Below are 19,610 nucleotides of genomic sequence, written 5' to 3' on the forward strand. Positions count from 1 at the left end.
TAAATAAATATATTATGCAGATATATATTTGTATTATAGTACCACTTAGAGGCAGTTCAAGGATGGTAAGACTGTCAGGTGTCATAAAAGGATAGCTTCTGCTGGACTAAGCCTAAAGTACTGTTGATGTTCTGCATGTGTGTAGTTAATTGTTTGCTGTTTGTATCTTCACTAATGTAATGTTAAGTAACCGTTTATTAGGAAGAAGAATCTTCTTCATAGGAAGCCTGGAGAAAAAAAAATATTTACAAAGTGTAAAAGGGAAAAAGCATAGGAAAGTATAATCTACAGGACACTAAAAAACGTATCTAGAATGTATTATGCCAAATACATTCCAAAGAGACCAGTATAGATTTATCTATAAAGCATAATACTTCTGATGTCTACTTTCCAAAATTTATGCTGCAAAATGAATAGTGGTCAGGGTGATATTTATACACACACACACACCCCCCAAACACACATGTATGCCTTTTAATATCTAGCAGTTACCTACAGTTCTTTAAAAGGTTCAGATTGTTGGCTAGCTTGCCTTTGAATTTCATTCGAGTTTTATTCTATTAGCTGTTTCAAATGCGTAGTTGTGGCATAGAGAATTCCAGGAAAGCCAAATATAAAGGCTAACTATTTATAAGCCAAAATTCTGCACTCTTGGTGTATTAGTTGTTTTAGCCAAATGAGACACATTTTGTTAGCTCTTGTGTAACATTTTCCCCAGGAGACTAAAGAATAGCAGGTTACTGACTAGGAATAAAAGGCTAGTTTAGACCAGGAGTGAAGATCTGCCAGAACGTTCCAAATAAGGATTTGCTTACGCTAAAACCTAAGGAAAAGTCTAGGAATTAGTGTATATCTAGCTGAATTCAGAAATCATCCAAAAAGCAAAACAAGTGAAAAAAGCTTGAGTTTAGCTGGTATGCAGAATGAGAGTCTTAGAAGTTATTGCTGGCACTGAGCTAGAAAGGAAGAGACTGTTGGTCTGTATATACTAAAGCCGCTGAATCCAGAGGAGAAAACTGAGGACAGTTCTGCAGAGCAAGTGAAGGAGAGCCTGGTTTGACTGTTCTGAAGTGCATTATCAGGTTCTGTTACCTCTCTTTGGATCTTAGTGAATTTAAGCCTTACACTTTGAGATCAAAACAACCTGTTTGGAAAAGCAGGAAAAAAGCAAAAGGCAAGTCAGTGGAGAGAATAGAACTTTTTTTTTCTGCAGTTTTGTCTCTTTATGTTAAATGCTTTTTATTTAATATAGTCTAAAATGGGGATGTAAGTGACTATCTTCACCAAGTCTGAATTTTGCAGAAAAAAAAAAAAAGTGTCAATGCCAGAGGTGTAATTGACTGAAATTACCTTCAGGGTGATACTTGGCCTTCCTTTAGTTGATAGGGTTTTTTAATAGCAATGTCAGGCTTTGTGACGAGAGGAGGAAGTCTGCATACACATATTCCTGTAACTGTAGCATGCCTTTGAGTGCATGTGCTGTGTCATACGGTGCTAATGGGCTCCCCAGGGTAAATCCACACAAGACCAATGAAAGAATATGTTTTCTCATATTTTTATCTCTTTGCTATTATGGATGTAACCTGAAACTCAGGTTTTCTGGGTCCAGTGTGATTTAGGGTCTGCCATTGCTGTTAAACTCGATGGAGTTAAGGTTTATCCTTTCTCCTTTCCGGTGCAAGGCAGTGACTTGTTCTGTGAATCTTTCCTGTCCAGCTCTATGGTTCTTGAGTTTTCTTGTTCTACTGTAGATCTTTGCTCCTCTAAGGCCTCTTAAAGATTGTCTCAACACTGGGTCATTGTCTGGGTACAAGTTCTCTCTAGTCTGCTCATTAAATGGTGCATTTTCTGGAATGTTAGACCAAACATTGTTATTTTTTGTCAGGATGGATCCTGTTAATAAATTGAATTAAGTGAAGTTTCTATTTTGTGGGAAATTCTGATTTTTTTTTTTTAATTCATCTTGAAATCAGTTAGCAGTTTAAGATTGGATTTATTTTACAAAAACAGATTAATAAGAAAAATTTGTTTGGTTCTCTAATGTAGTGGTAATGGTGCTTTGCTAGTTTCCTATAGAAATATCAACACTCAGTCTAATGCTACAGAATGCTCAGTTGAATCACATTTTTTTTTCATCTGATAAAAATGTTTCACTAGAAAAGCTAATACCTGCTTTGTTTGCAAATAGTGTGCAGTGGATATAAAACTTAACATAAACTGGGTTTTGAGTGCTATCCAAGTAGATTAGACTTTGAATACAAACTTGCATTTGACCTTGCATATACTCCAGTACTGAAGTGCTTTCAGCCAGTGTAAAGCCACTTCAGGGATTTAGTGGAGATGTTGGACTGAAAGCTGTTTGTTAGACACCCAGATCTCTGACTTGCATTTCAGGGATGAAACCCAGTTTAGAGGATCAGCTGAAGAAGCAATAGTTAGCTTGATTATCTAGTTATTTTTTTAAAAAAAATAAATCAAGTAGTGTGGTACATGTCATCTTCCTCATCCAGATAGGGGCTTCATACATTTAGTTTTTAGAATTTGGAGAGAAAGAAATCTAGGACACGCAATGAAAAGGTAAATATAGAAGATGCTATTGCATACACACACAAAAGGGAAGAGGAGTATTTTCTAGGGTTTTTTAAACGTCTGTTTTTTGCAAACCTTAAAAATTCTAAGCGGTGATTATGGAGTGCTACTTCATGTTGTAGTTTGAGTCAGATTGCCAGTTTACCCACTGATTTCTCCTTTTCTACTTTAACTCTGGTGTTAGTCATTTGTCAAATTGGTGAGTTGAGTCCCTTTAGCCTTTAATCAGAGAACTGATGCAAAAGGGACATTCATGCAGATTTCAGTTTGGAGGGCCAAGGCCTTTTACATTTGCCCTTTTACACTGGGGAGTTGTTAATTCAACTCACAAAAGAACACACCACCTCTTTAATTGTCCCTGCCTACATCCCCCCCCTTCACCCTGTTTCAGAAATTAAGAACTACCACTGGCGGTAGGCAGTGTCTTGTCATCAACTTCTATTGTTTAACCCAATTTATTTGGTTTATTTTTGATGGGTATTTTTTTTTCCTCTGCAGGTAGACAGAGATCTTGGAATATTTATCCTAGCATTCCTGACTTTATTCTTAAAAGACTGAATTGGTTCAACCCTTCTTGCTAGAGTGGTTTTCTGACTTTGCATCAGAATCAAATCAGCATCCTGATGTTCATTGAAAATTACCAGGAAAAAGCAAGTAAATGAATACGACTTGCACTGAGGACAGTTATGTTGGATTAGATTTCTAGCCTAAAGAAGCCATATACTTACTTTTGCACCAGTTAGGTTTTAATGCACTTAAGTTTTTAAAAGTTTCCTGTCAGTTGTGTAGCATTCAGGGCTGTTGTAATCCTCTGCTTCTTGCTATTTATTTTGTCAGCTCATACAGTTCTACACAATTTATATTTTAATTCTTATACAGGTAGTTGTTTATTTTTGGGTTGCGAATACAGCAGAAATGGTGTATGTTAGTAATTTCTCGCTTAAAATCAGATTCTTTTTGCTTTAAATAGCCCCCACTTTCCTTCTTCCCCTCCTGAATTTAAAGGGCCTATTCCATCTGTTCCCTCTAACAGATAAAGCATTATGAATATTGCCATTTTTGAAATCTAATATGCAACTGTATTAACTACAAGCTATGTTACCAGCTTTTTCTGTAAGTACTAAGAAAAATGCATTATGAAATTCTGATCCATTATAATGGGATGCCTTTGAGGCTAAAAAAACCACAGCTGTAATAGCCACAAAATTGCAGGATTTCAGAGCAATGAATATGAGGACAAGGCAGCCGGCTTTTGCCTAGATAATTTGTTGAGAGAGGAAGTGGGGACTGACTGCAACAGTTGAGCTTGTAAAACTAAAGTGAACAGATTGTCGCTGAGCAGAGTTGTGTACAGTGTATTTTTAAAATTAGTATTATGATAAGTAAGTTGAGCTCTAACCAGAGATGAAACCATGTGCATATTTCCTGTCTGTCTGAGACAGCACAAATGCCTGGGGGTGGAAGAATTGAGTTTTGACACACATCAGCACATATCAGAAGTGATAAAGCTGGTATTTCTTTTGCTAGAAAAGGATAGAGTGGTTTTCCTGATCACTTTGATTGGCTATCTACTATATGGTGCAATTCACAGAATCTTGAAAAGCACAGATAGCTCTTCAGAAGTCTTTCCTGTTCAGTAGCTGCCTTTATCACAATATTTTGTTTTAATTACGGGAGTTTCTTGTTGAGTCAGAATGTGAGTGTGAAGACCTATAGCCAGATGAGGCTTAGTCTGACCTACTACTGCTTCAGACTTTGCTTGGTCATTCCTTTAATGTGTATTTAGCAAGACTGTTGATTTAAAGCCTTAAAGAGACGGAATATTTACTTCAACCTTTATGATCTCAAGTAATTGGTTACACAGAATACTAACTTCCTTTTTTTTAAACCTAAAAGCTCTGCTCATCCTGAGGCTGTAGGATTTTTTTTTAACGCCCTAGACTGCAAGGTTAAAGACCCTTGCAATATTGCTTCTTTCCTATGCAATGAAAGAACACTGTAGTCTGACATTACAGGCCAAGTTCAGTGAAGAGCTGTAGCTAGCTACCCTGTTGTGTTTGTGGTACTCCTCAGTATGAGGGACGGCACTGCAGAAGTCTCCTTTGTATTACTATGAACGTGCAAGCATGTGGCACGGGATGCTCTTGTCTGCTGGGCAGAGAGAGAACTGGTCAGGTAAGAGTGCTTTACAAAGCAGGGTTTTGTGGTTAGCACAGGACCTATCTGCAAGCACCTATGACTCGTTCAGGCATCCCATTTCCTTTAAGGTGGTTCATGTCACAGATTTGCAGTAGTCCGCATCCTTTGGAGGTGTGAGATAGGCGCTCTATTCAATCAGCCAAGATTCCCAGGGTATAGAATGGAGTATTTTGCAGTAGCTGCCTTTTAATCTAAGGTTTTAGTGTCTGGGATTGAAGACAGCTAACAGGCTAAGCTGGGGAGCCATCAACAGTCAGCACACTTGCTAGAGTTTCACGGTATGGTATGTGCCACATTAACAGTTCACTGCTATTGCAAATGGAACATGCTGCATGCCATTTCTTCCTCCCCTGGGGGGCAGTTCCTGGGGGAAAAATAGCTAAAAAATAAATGGCACATGAGGCGATGTTATAGTCGTGCCCAAAAGGCAAATGTCATGCTGGAATGTTAAAGCATTATTTGAAAATTGTGTGAAATAATCTTTTTGCTTCTCTTGCAATCAGTTAGCCCATACCTGTGCCCATTTTTGGGCACCAGCTTGAAGAAATATGTGAGGTAATTAAATCAGAATCCAGAGGAAACCAATTAGAAATACTTTGAATCAATACTGAAAAATAAATAAGTGTGTCTTAAAAATATGGCTTATAGGTAAAATTTACACAATAACTGGTTTGGGTTTTTTATTTCTTTCAGAGATTATATTACTTTAAGGAGTCTCATCTCTTGAAAACTGCAAAGCAGAAGTACACTGGTCTCCATGTGCAGTATTGATAAGAAATAACAGCAGCAAGGAATATTTAGATGAGATACTACAGAAAACTGTGTAAACACTGGAATATGTTGCGTGCAGCAAGTGTGGAATATTCACTCCTGAATTTAATAATAGATATGACAGACATCTGTTACGAATAATAAAGCTGAAATGATCCTACTGAGAGGAATGGCCTTGATAACCTTTTATGTGTAATTAAGTTTTTGTTTGTTTTTCCCAGGAATCTCATCCGTTCTAATTGAATCTTTGATAAAGCGGGTAATTAAGTTATTTCAGTCTCTTTGTAGGTATTTTCTAAACTCATTTTCATAGTTCTTTCTGAACGTCTTGTCCCTGGCCAGCAATTTTACACTGAATGCCTAGGCAGCAGTTGAGGGAACATGGCAGAGATAAAAATCCCCTCTCCTGTCTAAAATTTCTTATGTTTCTGTATGGCGTTACCCATTTTATATTACAATGCTTTTGGTACACTCCTGTGTACAGTTGGCTATCTTCTACAAACACAATTTTTTTTTTTTCTCTTGAGATTTCATTGACTTGTTTTTTCACATAGTACTGTATTAGTCACTTTGTTATTTTGCTCATGAACAGCCTGGACTGCGATGTTTAATTAAGCTATCAAATAATCTTTGTTCCAATCCATTTGGAACACAAGATATCATTATCATACCATTCTTTTCAGTGCTTTGAAACATCCCAAGTTTTTTTTGTAGCAGAAGCAGCATCTCCAGACAGAGTTGTGGCAGATCTTAAAAACTGAGGCAAGTTACCTAGACCTAATAGTTGGAGTAATGCTCCTAAGCATTATCTGAAGCTTTTAGTTGGAAAAAGAGTGTTTGCCAAGGGAAAGATTTAATCTAATTTATTTTCAATTGTAAAACAGGTATCAGGGATATCCTTTTTACTAATTTTTTTTACCTTCTAATAACAAACATGTTACTGATTTCTTCATTTTTTTTGACTTAAAATTCTTTGTACTTGAATGCATTTTGGTTCTTGCACTAAACACATGAAATCTGAAAGAAGCCTTTCAAGTATCTGACTAAAAGAGAAGTCTGTGTTGAGAAGCTCCTTATTTCAAGTTGCTACTTTTTTTGTATGTACTTAAGTAGAAACTTAATGTTCAGGCTTGACTTGGAACATAAAGAGTGTGACCAAAATTAATGAAGCTGCATCTTTTGCAGTACTAAACTATAATGCTAAATAGTTTGAGTATTTGGTTACACCTTACAGAAAAATTGCACTCTTGCAGCTATGGGAATGATTGACTTGAAGTTTTCATATTCAGAGGGATAAACAGCGGGAGCGGGCATTCAAAATATCTTTCCTTCATGTGGTCTTTCAGCAAGAAGGAGAACTACAGAAGGAATTGTAAAGAATTGGCATTATTTTTAGAAAGACTGATCAGCCGTTCTGGAGTGTTTGATTAAGTAAGACATTTTATAGAGTGGTGTGTTATACTGATAGAAGAAATACAGGTTTCCATTCTTAGATCTCAGAGTACTAGAGAAACATCAAATGCCTCAGTAAGATAGGCATTAGCCCCATTCTACAGACTTGAAAGTTGGTACGTTCCTGCTGAGTTGCATCTTTGTGCAGGAAGTCTGTGACCAAATTAGGAACAGAACCAGAATTTAGTGTGTATTATTCAATGGGGTAGGAAAAAAAATATCCAAATACTGGGGGTTTTTTTAAGCATAGTCACCTTTCTGGATTTGCTCTTTTGAATAGGAAATGAGCTAACTACAGTCTGAATGTTTGGAAATGATACTACTCAGTAAATTTCTGGATGGAGAATCAGGTTGGTTTTGGACAATTACAAGGATAGGGTGACTTCTAAATATTTTTCTTTCAAATTTTGTTTCCATCAACTTTGCTTAGTTCCAAAAACAATAAAAAAGTGATGGACTTGCCAGTTCCATACAGACTCAACTTCACACCCATAAGTAAAAATAATGAAAATCCATTTTGTGTTTGAAACAGATACAGGTAATGTTATTTAATGTGATTATGGAGTTGAACCTCTTGTTTTGGGTCACTGAGTCCTTCATGGTCTTAGAACCTGTAAATCCTTTCCAAATAGATCATTTTTATTCAGAGAGGAAAACCATCTGTTGCACCTTTTCACATCTTTAAGAACTTCCAGTAAGCTAGGCATTGAACTGGTCTAGTTGACTATTTTGAAATAAAGAAAATAGCCCCTTTGCAGTGTAGAGAATGGTAAAGGTGTCTGGAAGTACTAAACCAACTTCTGACATCTGTCCGCTAGATTCTGCCGACTTCCACCTTGGCAGGTGTGGAGTTGGGAAGTGGAAGGGAAAAAACCCTTTTTGCCTCAGCCCTATGCTGTATAATATTTGCTTATGAGACTGGTGAGGTGTTACTTGAAATTTCTTGTAGATCTTCAATTGAAACTTGAAACACGTTTCATTACTTTTGAATGTAGAAATGTTCGGTTTGATCATGATGTTCCTACCATAATTTTGATTTGTGGGCAAAATGTTGATAACATTGAACCATTTTCCTTCAGAAATTTCAAAATTACTAGTTTTGCATTTCTGCCTCTACAAGAGCAACAAAACAAAAAAAAAAAATCAACCCGAAATCTGATTTTCAGCCAGAAGAAAATTTGCCCAAAATACACGCTTGTTGTTGGGCTTTCATGTCATAACCTTTTCACATGAAAAACACCACTGGTCTTCCTTCTGTGTTGTAGTTTGCAAGTTTCCAGAAAAATTCCTTCCATTTCGTGTTGCTGTGTTCTCACTTCTGAGAGATGGAAGGTAGGCCAATGGATTTACTTCTTTTAAGGAGTTTTCCTATCTTCTAGGCTTCAATCTTTGTTTCAGATACTACATTTTTGTCCGAGGAGCTATATGCCTCAGTAACATAAGGTTTGTAGAAAGGTTTATAGAAGTTTCTCATCTTTGTCCCTCTGAAAATACACAAGGAAAGTACTTGAAATCAACTATAAATATACTATCATCTGCCAAATGGAGTATATTACATGTGCTATAGTAATAGTTTTTTCCGGAAGATATCTGCTATTACTTTAAAGTTGAGTGTTCTAACCACAGCAGGTTGAGCTGTAAGCAAAATCTTGCACTCTTAATTACATTCAGTAATTTTCTTTATTAAGAGATTGATTCTGCAGTGTGTGGGCAGATCTCTGCTGTTGGGTGGGTCTTACTGCAGTTTGAAAATACTTAAGGTAATAATCGTTAGTTAAATTAAGTATCTTAGTAATTGGGGAGAAGGTTTTTTAATGGTTTCTTTGTGGTTTTTTCACCTGTTTTCTTGAAAACAATTCTTCAGAACTTGTTTAGGAGATGTTGTACTTACCCTTGTTTTCCCCAAAATGACGGTCATTTTGAAAATTGAGTCTTACCAAGCCTTCATTGACCCACAAGTTTCTGAAACCCTGTTGAATGACTTTGGGGTAGCTGCTAATTCTGTGGGATGGAATGGGAGTTTAAGTTGTAAGCTATGTGAAACTTTTCTCCTTCATTAGAAGGCTTAAGGATCTGACTGGGGTTTGGGTTGAAGTAGTAGGGTTTTCTCACTGATTTGCGGGACTGAGGATGACTGTAATTGGAGTAGTCAAGGATGTATGTGATTAATGGTACTGCTTGCAAACTGGGTGCTTCCATTTTAAATTATGGAAGATGTGCGAACTATGAGAAAGCACTTCCCTTGGAAAGGTAACTTCAGAATGCCATAGACGGTAGAAAACAGTTTTGCCACTGTTGTCTTGCTTAAAATGGATGAGAAAAAAAATTTCAAGATGTTGAGCCTTGCATTGTGTGTTTTTTGAACTCGGAAGAATCAATGTAGATGTCTGGTGGGGGCAAGGGGAGAGAGGGTCTTGAATCTTTAACAAGCGTTTTCCTGAACCTTGGTTACTGAAAATAATCAGATGTTAAATTTCCATTTAAAAACTAAAACCAATCACTGTGGGATTGTTGAGTGTTACAAAATTTTTTTTTTGGCTTCTTGAAAATGTTTCACTAGTTCTTGGCTCAAGAGTTTCATAGAGTAGATAAATGCTGAATTTTGAATGTTTAATACAAGCTGAAATCTTGGCTCTACAAATTTAGTATATATGAAAGACAAAGGGAAGGTACAGACCCAGTTTTCTCTTTGCATATTAATCTTAAAGCAGTCCTGCAGGCTTTCCCTACTAAGCATGTTTCTAGATTGAATGCTTAATCTTGTTTCATGTGGTTTACTTGGAACATCCAGTGCGTGGTGCAGAGGAATACAGATTAGGAGATAGAAATAATATATTCACATACACTGTATTAGACATGCTTATAGGCAAAGGACAATGTAAAGCAATTTTATCAGCTGCTGTATGACACAACAGACTTTACAAAGGAATTTGAATATAGTAATGCAGCACAGTTAAAAGAGGAGGTGTGGGGATGATTTCATCCCACATAGATGGAAAATATCGAAATGTCTAGAAAAACTGGAAAACTGACCTCTTTAACAGCCTTAAAAGGTATGTAAAAGCATGATGCTACCATTTTAAGACTGCACTGTTAACGATGTTTATTCCAAAGTGCTCTGGAGGGGTCCATGTGTTTTCTCTCTCGATCTGCTAAGGCCAGAACCATTAGTACTGATGTGACTATCCAAATTCAGAAGATGTGCAGGTTGTTTTATGATGTGGGCATCTAGCCATTTATCAGTCCTTCCAAGTATAATCAGCTCGAAGGCTGGAGCGGAACCCTTCCAGCAGCCTGCTTTGCCTGCCAAAGAAAATTCAGCCACTGAATTGGTGGAAATTGCTGACTGGTCACCTAGAGACCGCTTCTTATTTAAGTGGTAAACCGGCTTTTCAGCTGCGGCAGCCTGCGCTGCATATAGAAAATCCTGTCCGTCCACAGCAGTTGTGAACTGAGATAGCAAAGAAGCTACTCATCCTATTGCCATTAATAAAACAAAGTTTAGTAGTAGTAGTAGTAGGTCGGCTGCGCGTTAGCTTGGATTTCCTAATGGGAAGCGCAAAACTGCAGGAAGCCCTGTTCGTTTTATCCCTTGTTGCTCATCCAAGAGGATGCCAGAAATCGTTAAAAAGTTTGGGGTTTCTGGCTGCAGCTGTAGAATGCACGGCGCGATACACATTTTAGCGCTGCTGCGGAGCCGCGGCCCCAGCGGCAGCCCCGGAGGGTCTCGGGCGGGCGGCGCGGCACGAACCGCGTTGCAGGCGCCCGCGGCGGCGCCGTTACCGGCTGCGGCAGGGCCCGGCGGCGCCGCTCGGCTCCCCCCCCGGCCGCCGTGCGGGGTAGGAAACGGCGCCCGGTGGCGGCGGGGCACGGCTCCAGCAGCGGCCGGCTCCCCGGGAAGGCCTGCGTGCGGCTTTACCCGGCAATCGCCTTAAGGGGACAAATTTAGTTTAACGGCAATCCGCGCTTAATCTGCCGGAGCGCGGCCCTGGGCGCCTTCGGGGAGGGCGGGCGGCAGCGCTCGGCGCTGGCTCGGGCAGCCAGAAACTTCTGGCAGCTTCCCGGCTCGGGCCCCTCCTCTTAAAGCGGCAGGGCCCGCTGCGGGGCTGCCCCCCCGCCCCGCCCGGGAGGCAGGTCCCCGGGGGGTGCTGGTGCCCGGCTGCGCTTCTCCCCTCCCGCACGACCTAATGCCCGCCGGGCTCTGTTCCCTCCCGCAGCCCTATGGAAGCTGGAGTATCGAGGCGGCTCTCAGCTGCTCATCGAGGAGCTGCTCCAGCCGCTGGTAACGTTCAGCTTTGGCCGGAGCACCACGCCGGAGCCAGTGCTGGGGAAGGGCCCACCCGTCTCTTAACATAACAGCCCCCCGTGCCCCCAGCCTGGCCGCGGTCCCACGCTCCCAAGGGAGCCAGGCCTCGGATACAGCCCTCCACAGGTCTCCCTTGGGTGAAGGATGGTCCATGCCCCGTTGTCACCCCACAGAGCCAGCCCCCCTCCTGGTAGCCTAGCCTCAGTCGTTACTGCGAACAGAATAGTGATCACTCATGTAAGCGCCTGCTTGGTAAATTGTTTCAGTGAGGATCTTAAATACCAGTCTTCTGCCACTAGTGCAAAAATAAAACAAACGACCACAACAAACTTAAGAGATTTCAGCCATCAGCTGACCGTCAAAACCCATCAGCTTCACTTTTCCCTTGCTCCTCCCTATGTGAACTGAAGGATATTCCAAGAGAGTAATAGAGACAGGAACATTGAGAGCGAGGAAATCCAGGATGTATATTATAAGCTGGTGTGAATGAAGCTCTGATCTCACTGTAGATGCATGATGGCGTGTGCTGGGCATACTCTTCAGTTTTTCCTGTTGGGCAGAAGTTTATAGATGGTTTTATGACAAGCTGCTGCAAAGATGATTCTTACTTACAAAGTGCAAGATGCTATATTTGGGTATAAAATGATGTAAATTTGAATTACCTTGTTTTAAAATAAAATGAAGGCTGAGACCACAGCACAGAGATTTGGAGACAGCAACATATGAGACTAGTAGAGTTGTCTCAAGATTAGTAACCTTAAGAAGCTCAGAACATTTTATTGTAGGGTAGTCCAACAGCGAGTCTCCCCTTCTCCCTTAAAGACCATTGCAGTGCTGCTGCTTTCAATATGCTTGTAATACCTTTTCCAAGAATCCTGAATTATGTTCTCAGATTTTAGTTGCATTTTTAACAATTTTTTTTTTATGGTAACCTGCACTGAAAAGCAGGTAAAGAATGAAAACAAATCCTGCTGAAGCATGTTAAAATTAAATAGGCAAAGGGACATTCACCCCGAGTGTAAGGGTGTCTATTAAATGATGTAAGCACAAAGCAGAGAAGGGATAACAGAAGGGTAAAAATAGCTGTATACTTATTTTTAATCTCTATCTAATTTTGGTGGAATTGAATAAATCCTGCTTGAGAACAGGTGACTCATTTAGAGTTGGTGAAAATGACAAATTCATGGTAAGGATGATCTGATATTAATGCCAGACTTTGATCATTAATGTTTACTTTTCTAGTTTGCGTTCTCTGTGATGCATCACATCTTGCTAGATGTTTTAACTTACCATTTTCAGCTGATACTATCAGTCAGAATGAGGTAAGTATTTTGAAAGTTTCAGTTAAGTAGTTTGGGGAGCAAAAGCCCACATAACTTGTGCTTCAGTGGAAGAATAAAATTGCAGGAAAATTTCCTCTGTGCATCCACTGAAGTTTTCACATGGTTATTTTAAAATGTTTAGTGATTCACAGTGGTAATTAAATGCATTTCATCAGTATAAATTTTCCTCTCAAAAGTCACTCCAGTACTGTATTTTTAGTAAATATACCTACAGTGGTAAGAAATGGTCCATATGTTTGCTATTATTTGAAATTACTCTGTTTACAATGGTAAATATTAACTAATTCCAGTGAAAGGAGTTAGCTATCATAAAACTAAGGAGGTATAGACTAGGGATTGAAATTACCCGGTGTGGTAGTAACATAAACCAGTTCTCACAGATGTTTGTTCTTCAAATGAATGTTCTTTTTGGAAGAAGCTTTTAAAAATAAGACAGAGTAGTGATAAAGTAATCACTAATATCGGTGATTACAGTCTTAGTAAGATTTTAAAATCCTGTGTTAAAGTTTGATTGTTGACTTGCCCGTTCCTCTGCCGTAAACTTGCAAGCAGTTAAAGGCCAGAGCTTCAGATTGTCTTGATTCCCAGTATTGTAGACCTTCTTTTTAGTTAATGTTCAGCGATAGTGAAGAAAAAGTGTTCTTAATTTTCTGTAACTTAAACTTACCTCAAAGACCAACTCATAATGTTAATTTGGCTGTATAGGGAGGTATAGACTGATACCGACACAACTTGAAGTGTTTGTAGAATTCTGACTATGTGCATCTGTGTGGACCCATCTGGGATCTGTCTATCTTGTTGAAAGAAAGCATAGAGTATTGAGATGACTTTTGTTTGCAAGATAACTGGCATGAAAGGCTATCAACATTGTAGTGCTGAAAGAGTTTCTTCACTAAAGGGTGGAGCGGAGAGCAGGAGGGGTGCTCCCCTCTTAGGGCATTACTGACTTTGCGAGAGTCAGTCAAGTCAGTCAGTTCCTGCTTTTCAGATTTATTTTCTATGAAGCAGCCATATTAGTGCGCTATACTGAAAGTAGTAAGGAAAACCAGATTTACCATTATCTAAGTGCCTGTTTCAGCATCCTTCTGATTGCAGTAAGAGAAAAGCATTGCAGCTTGCCTTGAAGGCAAGTACACTTATACTCTTAGACAGGAAAGGAGGGAATGAATTTCAGAATCTCAGCAGTCTTAACAGATACCTCATTAGTCTCAGTTGAGTTTTATTGTTACTAAGTCTGGAATAGGAGAAAATATGTGTTCATGGGTATACTATTACCAGAGTAGTATACCCTACCACTCTGCATGCAGTCACACATCATGCATGCAGTGGGAGAGGGATGGATTCATTAGAGTACTCTGGCTTCTGGTGATCTTAACAAGTGCAGATTGGCAACAGTTTTCTAGTACTCTGAAATATATTCTATTCCCTGAAAATGAGAGGTAGGTTTGAGCAGAGTCAAAGTAAAAATCATTAATACAAGGTTAACACTGTAGCATCTCATGTCTCTCAATTCAAAGAAATTTCTGAAAAATTATCATTGAATCATTCAGGTACACACTTGCATGCCCTTACTTCTGAGGTATTGGGGATGGAAACTGCCAGTGGGAATTACCTGATGATGAGTTCAAGCACCATAGTATCAAATAGTAGCTCTGAGACCTGTGAAGGACGTTATATTCTTCCCACAGAGAGCCTGGATGTGCCAGAGTTTCTTCTTGTAAGCTGGGTTTGAATCTGTAGGGGTGCAGAAACATGGGCTTAGACAAGGGCTTAGATCTCTCTTCCCAGCTCTTGTTTGGGGCTGTGTGGAGGCTTGCAACTCTTGGAACCATACCTCACTCCTCTTGCTTGTCACCATCTGCCTTCTCTCTTCTGACCCACATTCTATGAAGTGATAGCGAGGTGGTTCAGTTATCTAGAATCTCCTCCCCGAGATTACACTAGGAGAGGTTGTATGAGATAAGGGGGGACCTCTTTGAAGGGAGAGAGCCTTCACTGAGCTCACTCTGCATACTAATTGGACCCACATTCTCCTCCTACCCCCAGAAAACACTTCCTTCCTTCCTCTTCTATTTCTTGTTTTCCTGTTTGGGTGTCACCTGTTCCTCCGTTGGTTGTTACAGAACTTGTCTTTTGTCTGGGCCCTTCACCTGCATTGTGCATCTATCCCACCATTTTTCTCCTGCTGTACTCTGCCCCTCAGGCTGCTCTCCTGGTGAGCACCCACCAGGTGAAAAAGTGAGTAAGCAAAAGTCTCTTCAGAGTTGTCCTACTTGGTAATGAAAAATGAACCGTAATTATTTGAGGGGAATAAACACTAATGTCTTCATGAGACCCATCGGATCTTGAGATAGTGAAAAGAGAAGGTAGAACACTTGGTTGGCCTTCACCATTGCAGCAGAACTGGTCATCTGCTATGTTTTCAAATGGTGCAGAAGTTGGAGGCTTATGTGATGCTTGTTGCAGACAACTGTGGTATCCGTTTATTACATTTTGTGGTAGTCATCCTATGAGCTTTGTGTTGTGTTCTGTGTTTCTGCTGCTGTGATACACATACGCTGTGAAGTTAGGTTTTATTGGGCTGTTTCGTAATGCTCTGTTGCAAAAGCTAGCAAGACCATGACAGCTATATTGTCAGTGGCCAGTGATTAAACCCCAGTTGTTTTCCTTTCCAGGCCATTGATGAGCCTCCCTATCTCACAGTGGGCACTGATGTGAGTGCGAAGTATAGGGGAGCCTTCTGTGAAGCCAAGATCAAGACAGCAAAAAGACTTGTCAAAGTCAAGGTATGTGGTTTTCTTGCAAACACTTGGGGGGAGGGGGCAAGTCATCAGTGTTCAAAATGGCACAACGTGAAACCTCTTTATAGCCTCAAGACAGCTAAGAGGCTGTCCTTTCCTTGGAGGCTGGTAGTGCAAGCTGTGAAATAACAGTAAGCCTATTTCTGTTGGGAGGGGAGGGGTTCCCCCCACCCCCCCACAATTCAGTATGTTCTGTTGCTTTCACTGCTTTGTCATCCGCTTGCATCCAGTATTTGTGGCCTTCATGCCACAGGCTGACCTTAAAGTAATTGATCAAAATACAACAAATGTAGGCTTATGCATGGGAGAATGTTATCAGAAAATAGCCCAAACTCCTCAAAGTAGGTTTAATATGTTTTCTTTTACTTTAGGAGCACAGGTCACTGTCATTTAGCAGTGGCAACAAGATAATGCTTCAGGAATAAGATGGAATCCTGCTGTCTTGCAACAAAGACTTGGCATATTGAGTCCTACAGAATAGCAAGCAGGGGATCTTGCCTAATCTTTGTGATGACTAGTTAATGACTGAATGAATCCATATAAACCACATGCAGCAGAAATAAAAATTGTGGTGAGGGGAATATAAGAGATACATTTTAACATCCCTTGGAAATTTAAAGTATCATTTCTAGAAATAAAGAGAACAATATTTGAGCTTGTTTTTAATATATAGTAAGTCTAGACTGGTGAATGGCCTTATATTTCTGTTTGGGTAATATTGCCCTAAAAGTTTCTGATGTCAGAGCAGGTACTGTTTTTCTGCTCTGCCTCTTAACCTCATACAGAAATACAACAGAGGAAGGATCAGAAGCACTTAGGGAATATAAATTAGATTGTTGCTCTGCAGCAGGGTTATAGTGGCAGTTTTATTTTATCTACTGCAAATAGAACTGAAAATGTGTGAATTGTGAGCGGTGATAATGTGTTACAGAAGAGCCTCCATTATAAATTGTCATGCATTGCTTGAATCTGCCCTCATGGTATGGCCGATGTTTGCCTATAGTATCTATGAGGGAGAGAGCAGGCTATCTCCAAAAGCCCTGGTGGGAAGGATTGTTGTCACTTACTTGATAATAACATTAACTGTAACAAGAAGCTATTAAGTCTTAAATCTTACATCTTTAAAAAGCCTTTAGAGCAAATTAGTGGTCTTTTCATTTCATTAGTCATAACTCTTAACAGCATCAGCTGGTCTATGCTTTACAGCACCATTGAGTTTAAGTGACTAAGTATTGGTATTTAAGTTGTTTAGTATCAGTATTTAAGTACAGGAATTGTGTTGTGCCTAGATCAGTGCAATCTTAACTCCTTTCAGCTCTTCAGATGGCCACTTGCACTTACTGATTAATACTTTCGTACGGGATTATTACTTGCAGTTTGGTCACTGCCGTGTTTTGCAGAAAGATCTTGCAATGAAATGGAATAGAATTTTTACTGTGAGTTGTTTGTGGAGGCTGTGCCTGAAGCCCTGTAGATTCAAGTTTGTGCGTGCGTCTTCACTGTTACTGTGTAGCTTAGGGCTGTTAGGCCCCAGTACAGTTGTGGCTTTGCAGAGCAATGTGATTTGTGGTTGAGATTTTTTTTCTGCATAAGTGCAGTTCACATTGTCTTTCCTCCACCAGGAACGTGCATTCCCTAAACTTAACAGTGACCTCTTGATGTTATCTAAAAATCTTCTCCACTCCTTCTGGCACGTGCAGACCTTCCTCAGTATTAGATCTAACCAAATTCTTATTATCAGGTGTACCTCGGAATTTTGGTAGTTTTATCTGCTGCATTTATTTTCCACTTGTTTAACAGTTTCTTCTGGCCCCAAATACATTTTATGCCCCAGTCCCCTAGAACTAGTAGAGGAAAAGAAAAGTTAACTTCATAACACCAATTTTAGCTTGAAGCTTTCATTTAAGCTTTATAACTAGATGCTCTGTTGAGAAAGGAGGTTGGCAGCATTTTTTTTCAATATGGAGTATGTCATCTTCAGGCAAGTAAAATACATTTAATTGTGTCTCCTTCTATCTGCTTGTGGCTTCTGTCAAATTCCGTTTCCTAGAATATTTTGAGGGAACCCTTCATACTAACTATTCCATCACCTGTACAATGCAATAACTTTATTCAGTTTATCACAATGATGTATGTGATGCTATGATTTATTTGTCATTTCAGTATCAATAAGTACTGTATCTCACAGTTTAGCAGTCTTCGGCAGGTTCTGTACATAGTACAGAAGGATACACAATGTAACTGCATTACTTTGTCATGGAAAGCAAGTAAAATTTAAGATTTGCCTGGAGTTGTGAAAAGTGTTGAAGGCAGTACAAATTTTACTAAAGGGCAAGACTTTGATTGTTAGAAGAGTGGTAGTCCACTTCATTGGATCTGTTACAGCTTGCCTTAGAGAGCTATTTAAGCCAGTTTGTTTTGACAGTGTCTCATAAAACAATTAGCACCGTCATCACACCCACTTGTATTTGGACACCCTCCACAAAAGTTTCAGAAGACACTGTTTTCTGTGTAGGTCTTTATTAGAAACTAGTGAAGCATCTGCTCTACAGAGCCTACCAGGACCCTCTTTTTCAGGACAGTGAAGAGAAGGGAAGTTCCAGCTGAATCTGGAACAGGTCGATCGTGTGCTGAACATCTTAATTTTTAGCCTGAGACAGAAAGGATCCACGCTGATAAATACTGTGGGAATCAAACTCCACTATAAGAAATACTGATGGCGCTTTTCTTAGCTTCAACAAAGGCCAGTGATGTTACACTGAGTTTGGAGTATCAATATTTCTGTTAACAACCAGTATTTTTTTGAGTGTGTATGAATATCTCAAGAAGCATAAACAGTTGGTATGAAAAATCTTCTCCCCCAAAGAGTCAAAGCCCCAAGGCACCTTTAAAAAGAAAAAACATTCTGAAATACAAATAGCAATTTGCTCTGTTTACCTTTCATCATAGTACATTGTGGCTGGCTCATGGTTTTGGATAGAGTTCCGTTTTGCTGTAAAATACATTTAAGATAATTACAGACAGTAAATAAAAACAGATGTCTTTAGATCAGAATTGATATAGTGGGTATTTCATATGAGCCAATAGTGACTGCAAGTTTCAGATTGTTTTGCATCTGAGCTGAACTTTTGATTTCTAAATAAAACCCCCAAAAGAGAGGAACAAAATACTTGTATCTGTCAGGCTGAAGTTCAGAAGGGTAGTTTGCTCAGTTGATTCCTAACCTAAATCCTTTGCCTGGCTTTCAGGTTATAAAGTGGGACTTTGGTGGGCACAGTAGTTGCCATCAGTAGGTGGGACGATGGAGCTCTAAAAAGAACATACTTTAACAACAATGTGTATTGCTGTGGTTCTAACAGAAGATGGACAAGGTGACTATATCATGAAGTAGCACCTGGAAGGCAGTGAAGTATTTTAGTGCATTTGTTTTTCGAACAAGGCAGTCAAGGTAGGCTCTCCTTAGTCCTGGGTGTAGGTGCTGTTCTTGTCTGTTTGCTCCTATCAAGGTTTACAAAGCTCCTTAAACTATCCACCTGAGGAGGCTAAGTAGGAGAGTTGGTGTTAGAGGACACTTGTTCTGAAGGAAATACTGCTATTGCTGTGTGCTACTGAGAAACTCTCAATGGTGAGAACACAACCTTGGGGACGCTCGTGAACCAAGTCCTCAGATTTAATGTGGAATTGCTGTAGTTGAGAGTTACTATTACATGGCTGAATCTCACGTTACATTCTTACTTATTGTGAATGGTAAATAAAACATCATATACCAAGTGTGTGTGTTCTGGTGAATGTTAAAGAACATCATTTGTGTGTGTTAATAAAATGTACAAATGTGCATAAAATGTAATGCCAGAATTTTCTGTTTCCCTGAACTTTAAAACCAGAGTGGAAATAAAACTTCAGGTGTAATTGAAAGGAGGATCCTGTGACTTTATGTGACCAAATTAACTTTAAGTGAAATAAATGGTGAATATCTGTAGCATTTGATACAAATAACTTAATTGTAGGTTTGAATTTCCAGACTTTTTTTTTTTTTTTTTTTTTTTTTTTTTTTTTTTTGTGGACAGCATGTCCTCATGAGGATAGGATTAAAGGCATAGCCAATGACATGGGAAGACACCTTGGAAATCCTTAGGAGATTTACTTACT

General features: G+C 39.4%; 1 protein-coding gene and 1 long non-coding RNA gene across 7 annotated transcripts in view; both read left to right on the plus strand.

Moving 5' to 3' along the window:
• ARID4B (AT-rich interaction domain 4B) overlaps positions 1 to 19,610 on the plus strand; it is a 101,024-nt gene that overhangs the window by 14,436 nt on the left and 66,978 nt on the right. For all 6 annotated transcript variants that reach the window (XM_040597201.1, XM_040597200.1, XM_040597203.1 and 3 more), the window contains exon 3: positions 15,336 to 15,446. In XM_040597201.1, coding sequence (XP_040453135.1) covers positions 15,336 to 15,446 — 111 coding nt within the window. The remainder of the gene's footprint in view (positions 1 to 15,335; positions 15,447 to 19,610) is intronic.
• LOC121089748 lies at positions 3,250 to 5,723 on the plus strand. The gene is made up of 2 exons (XR_005828336.1): positions 3,250 to 4,764; positions 5,482 to 5,723. It is a non-coding gene; the product is annotated as an uncharacterized LOC121089748 (long non-coding RNA).

This window comes from Falco naumanni, chromosome 6 (assembly GCF_017639655.2).
Source record: "Falco naumanni isolate bFalNau1 chromosome 6, bFalNau1.pat, whole genome shotgun sequence".
Classification (NCBI taxonomy): Eukaryota; Metazoa; Chordata; class Aves; order Falconiformes; family Falconidae; genus Falco; species Falco naumanni.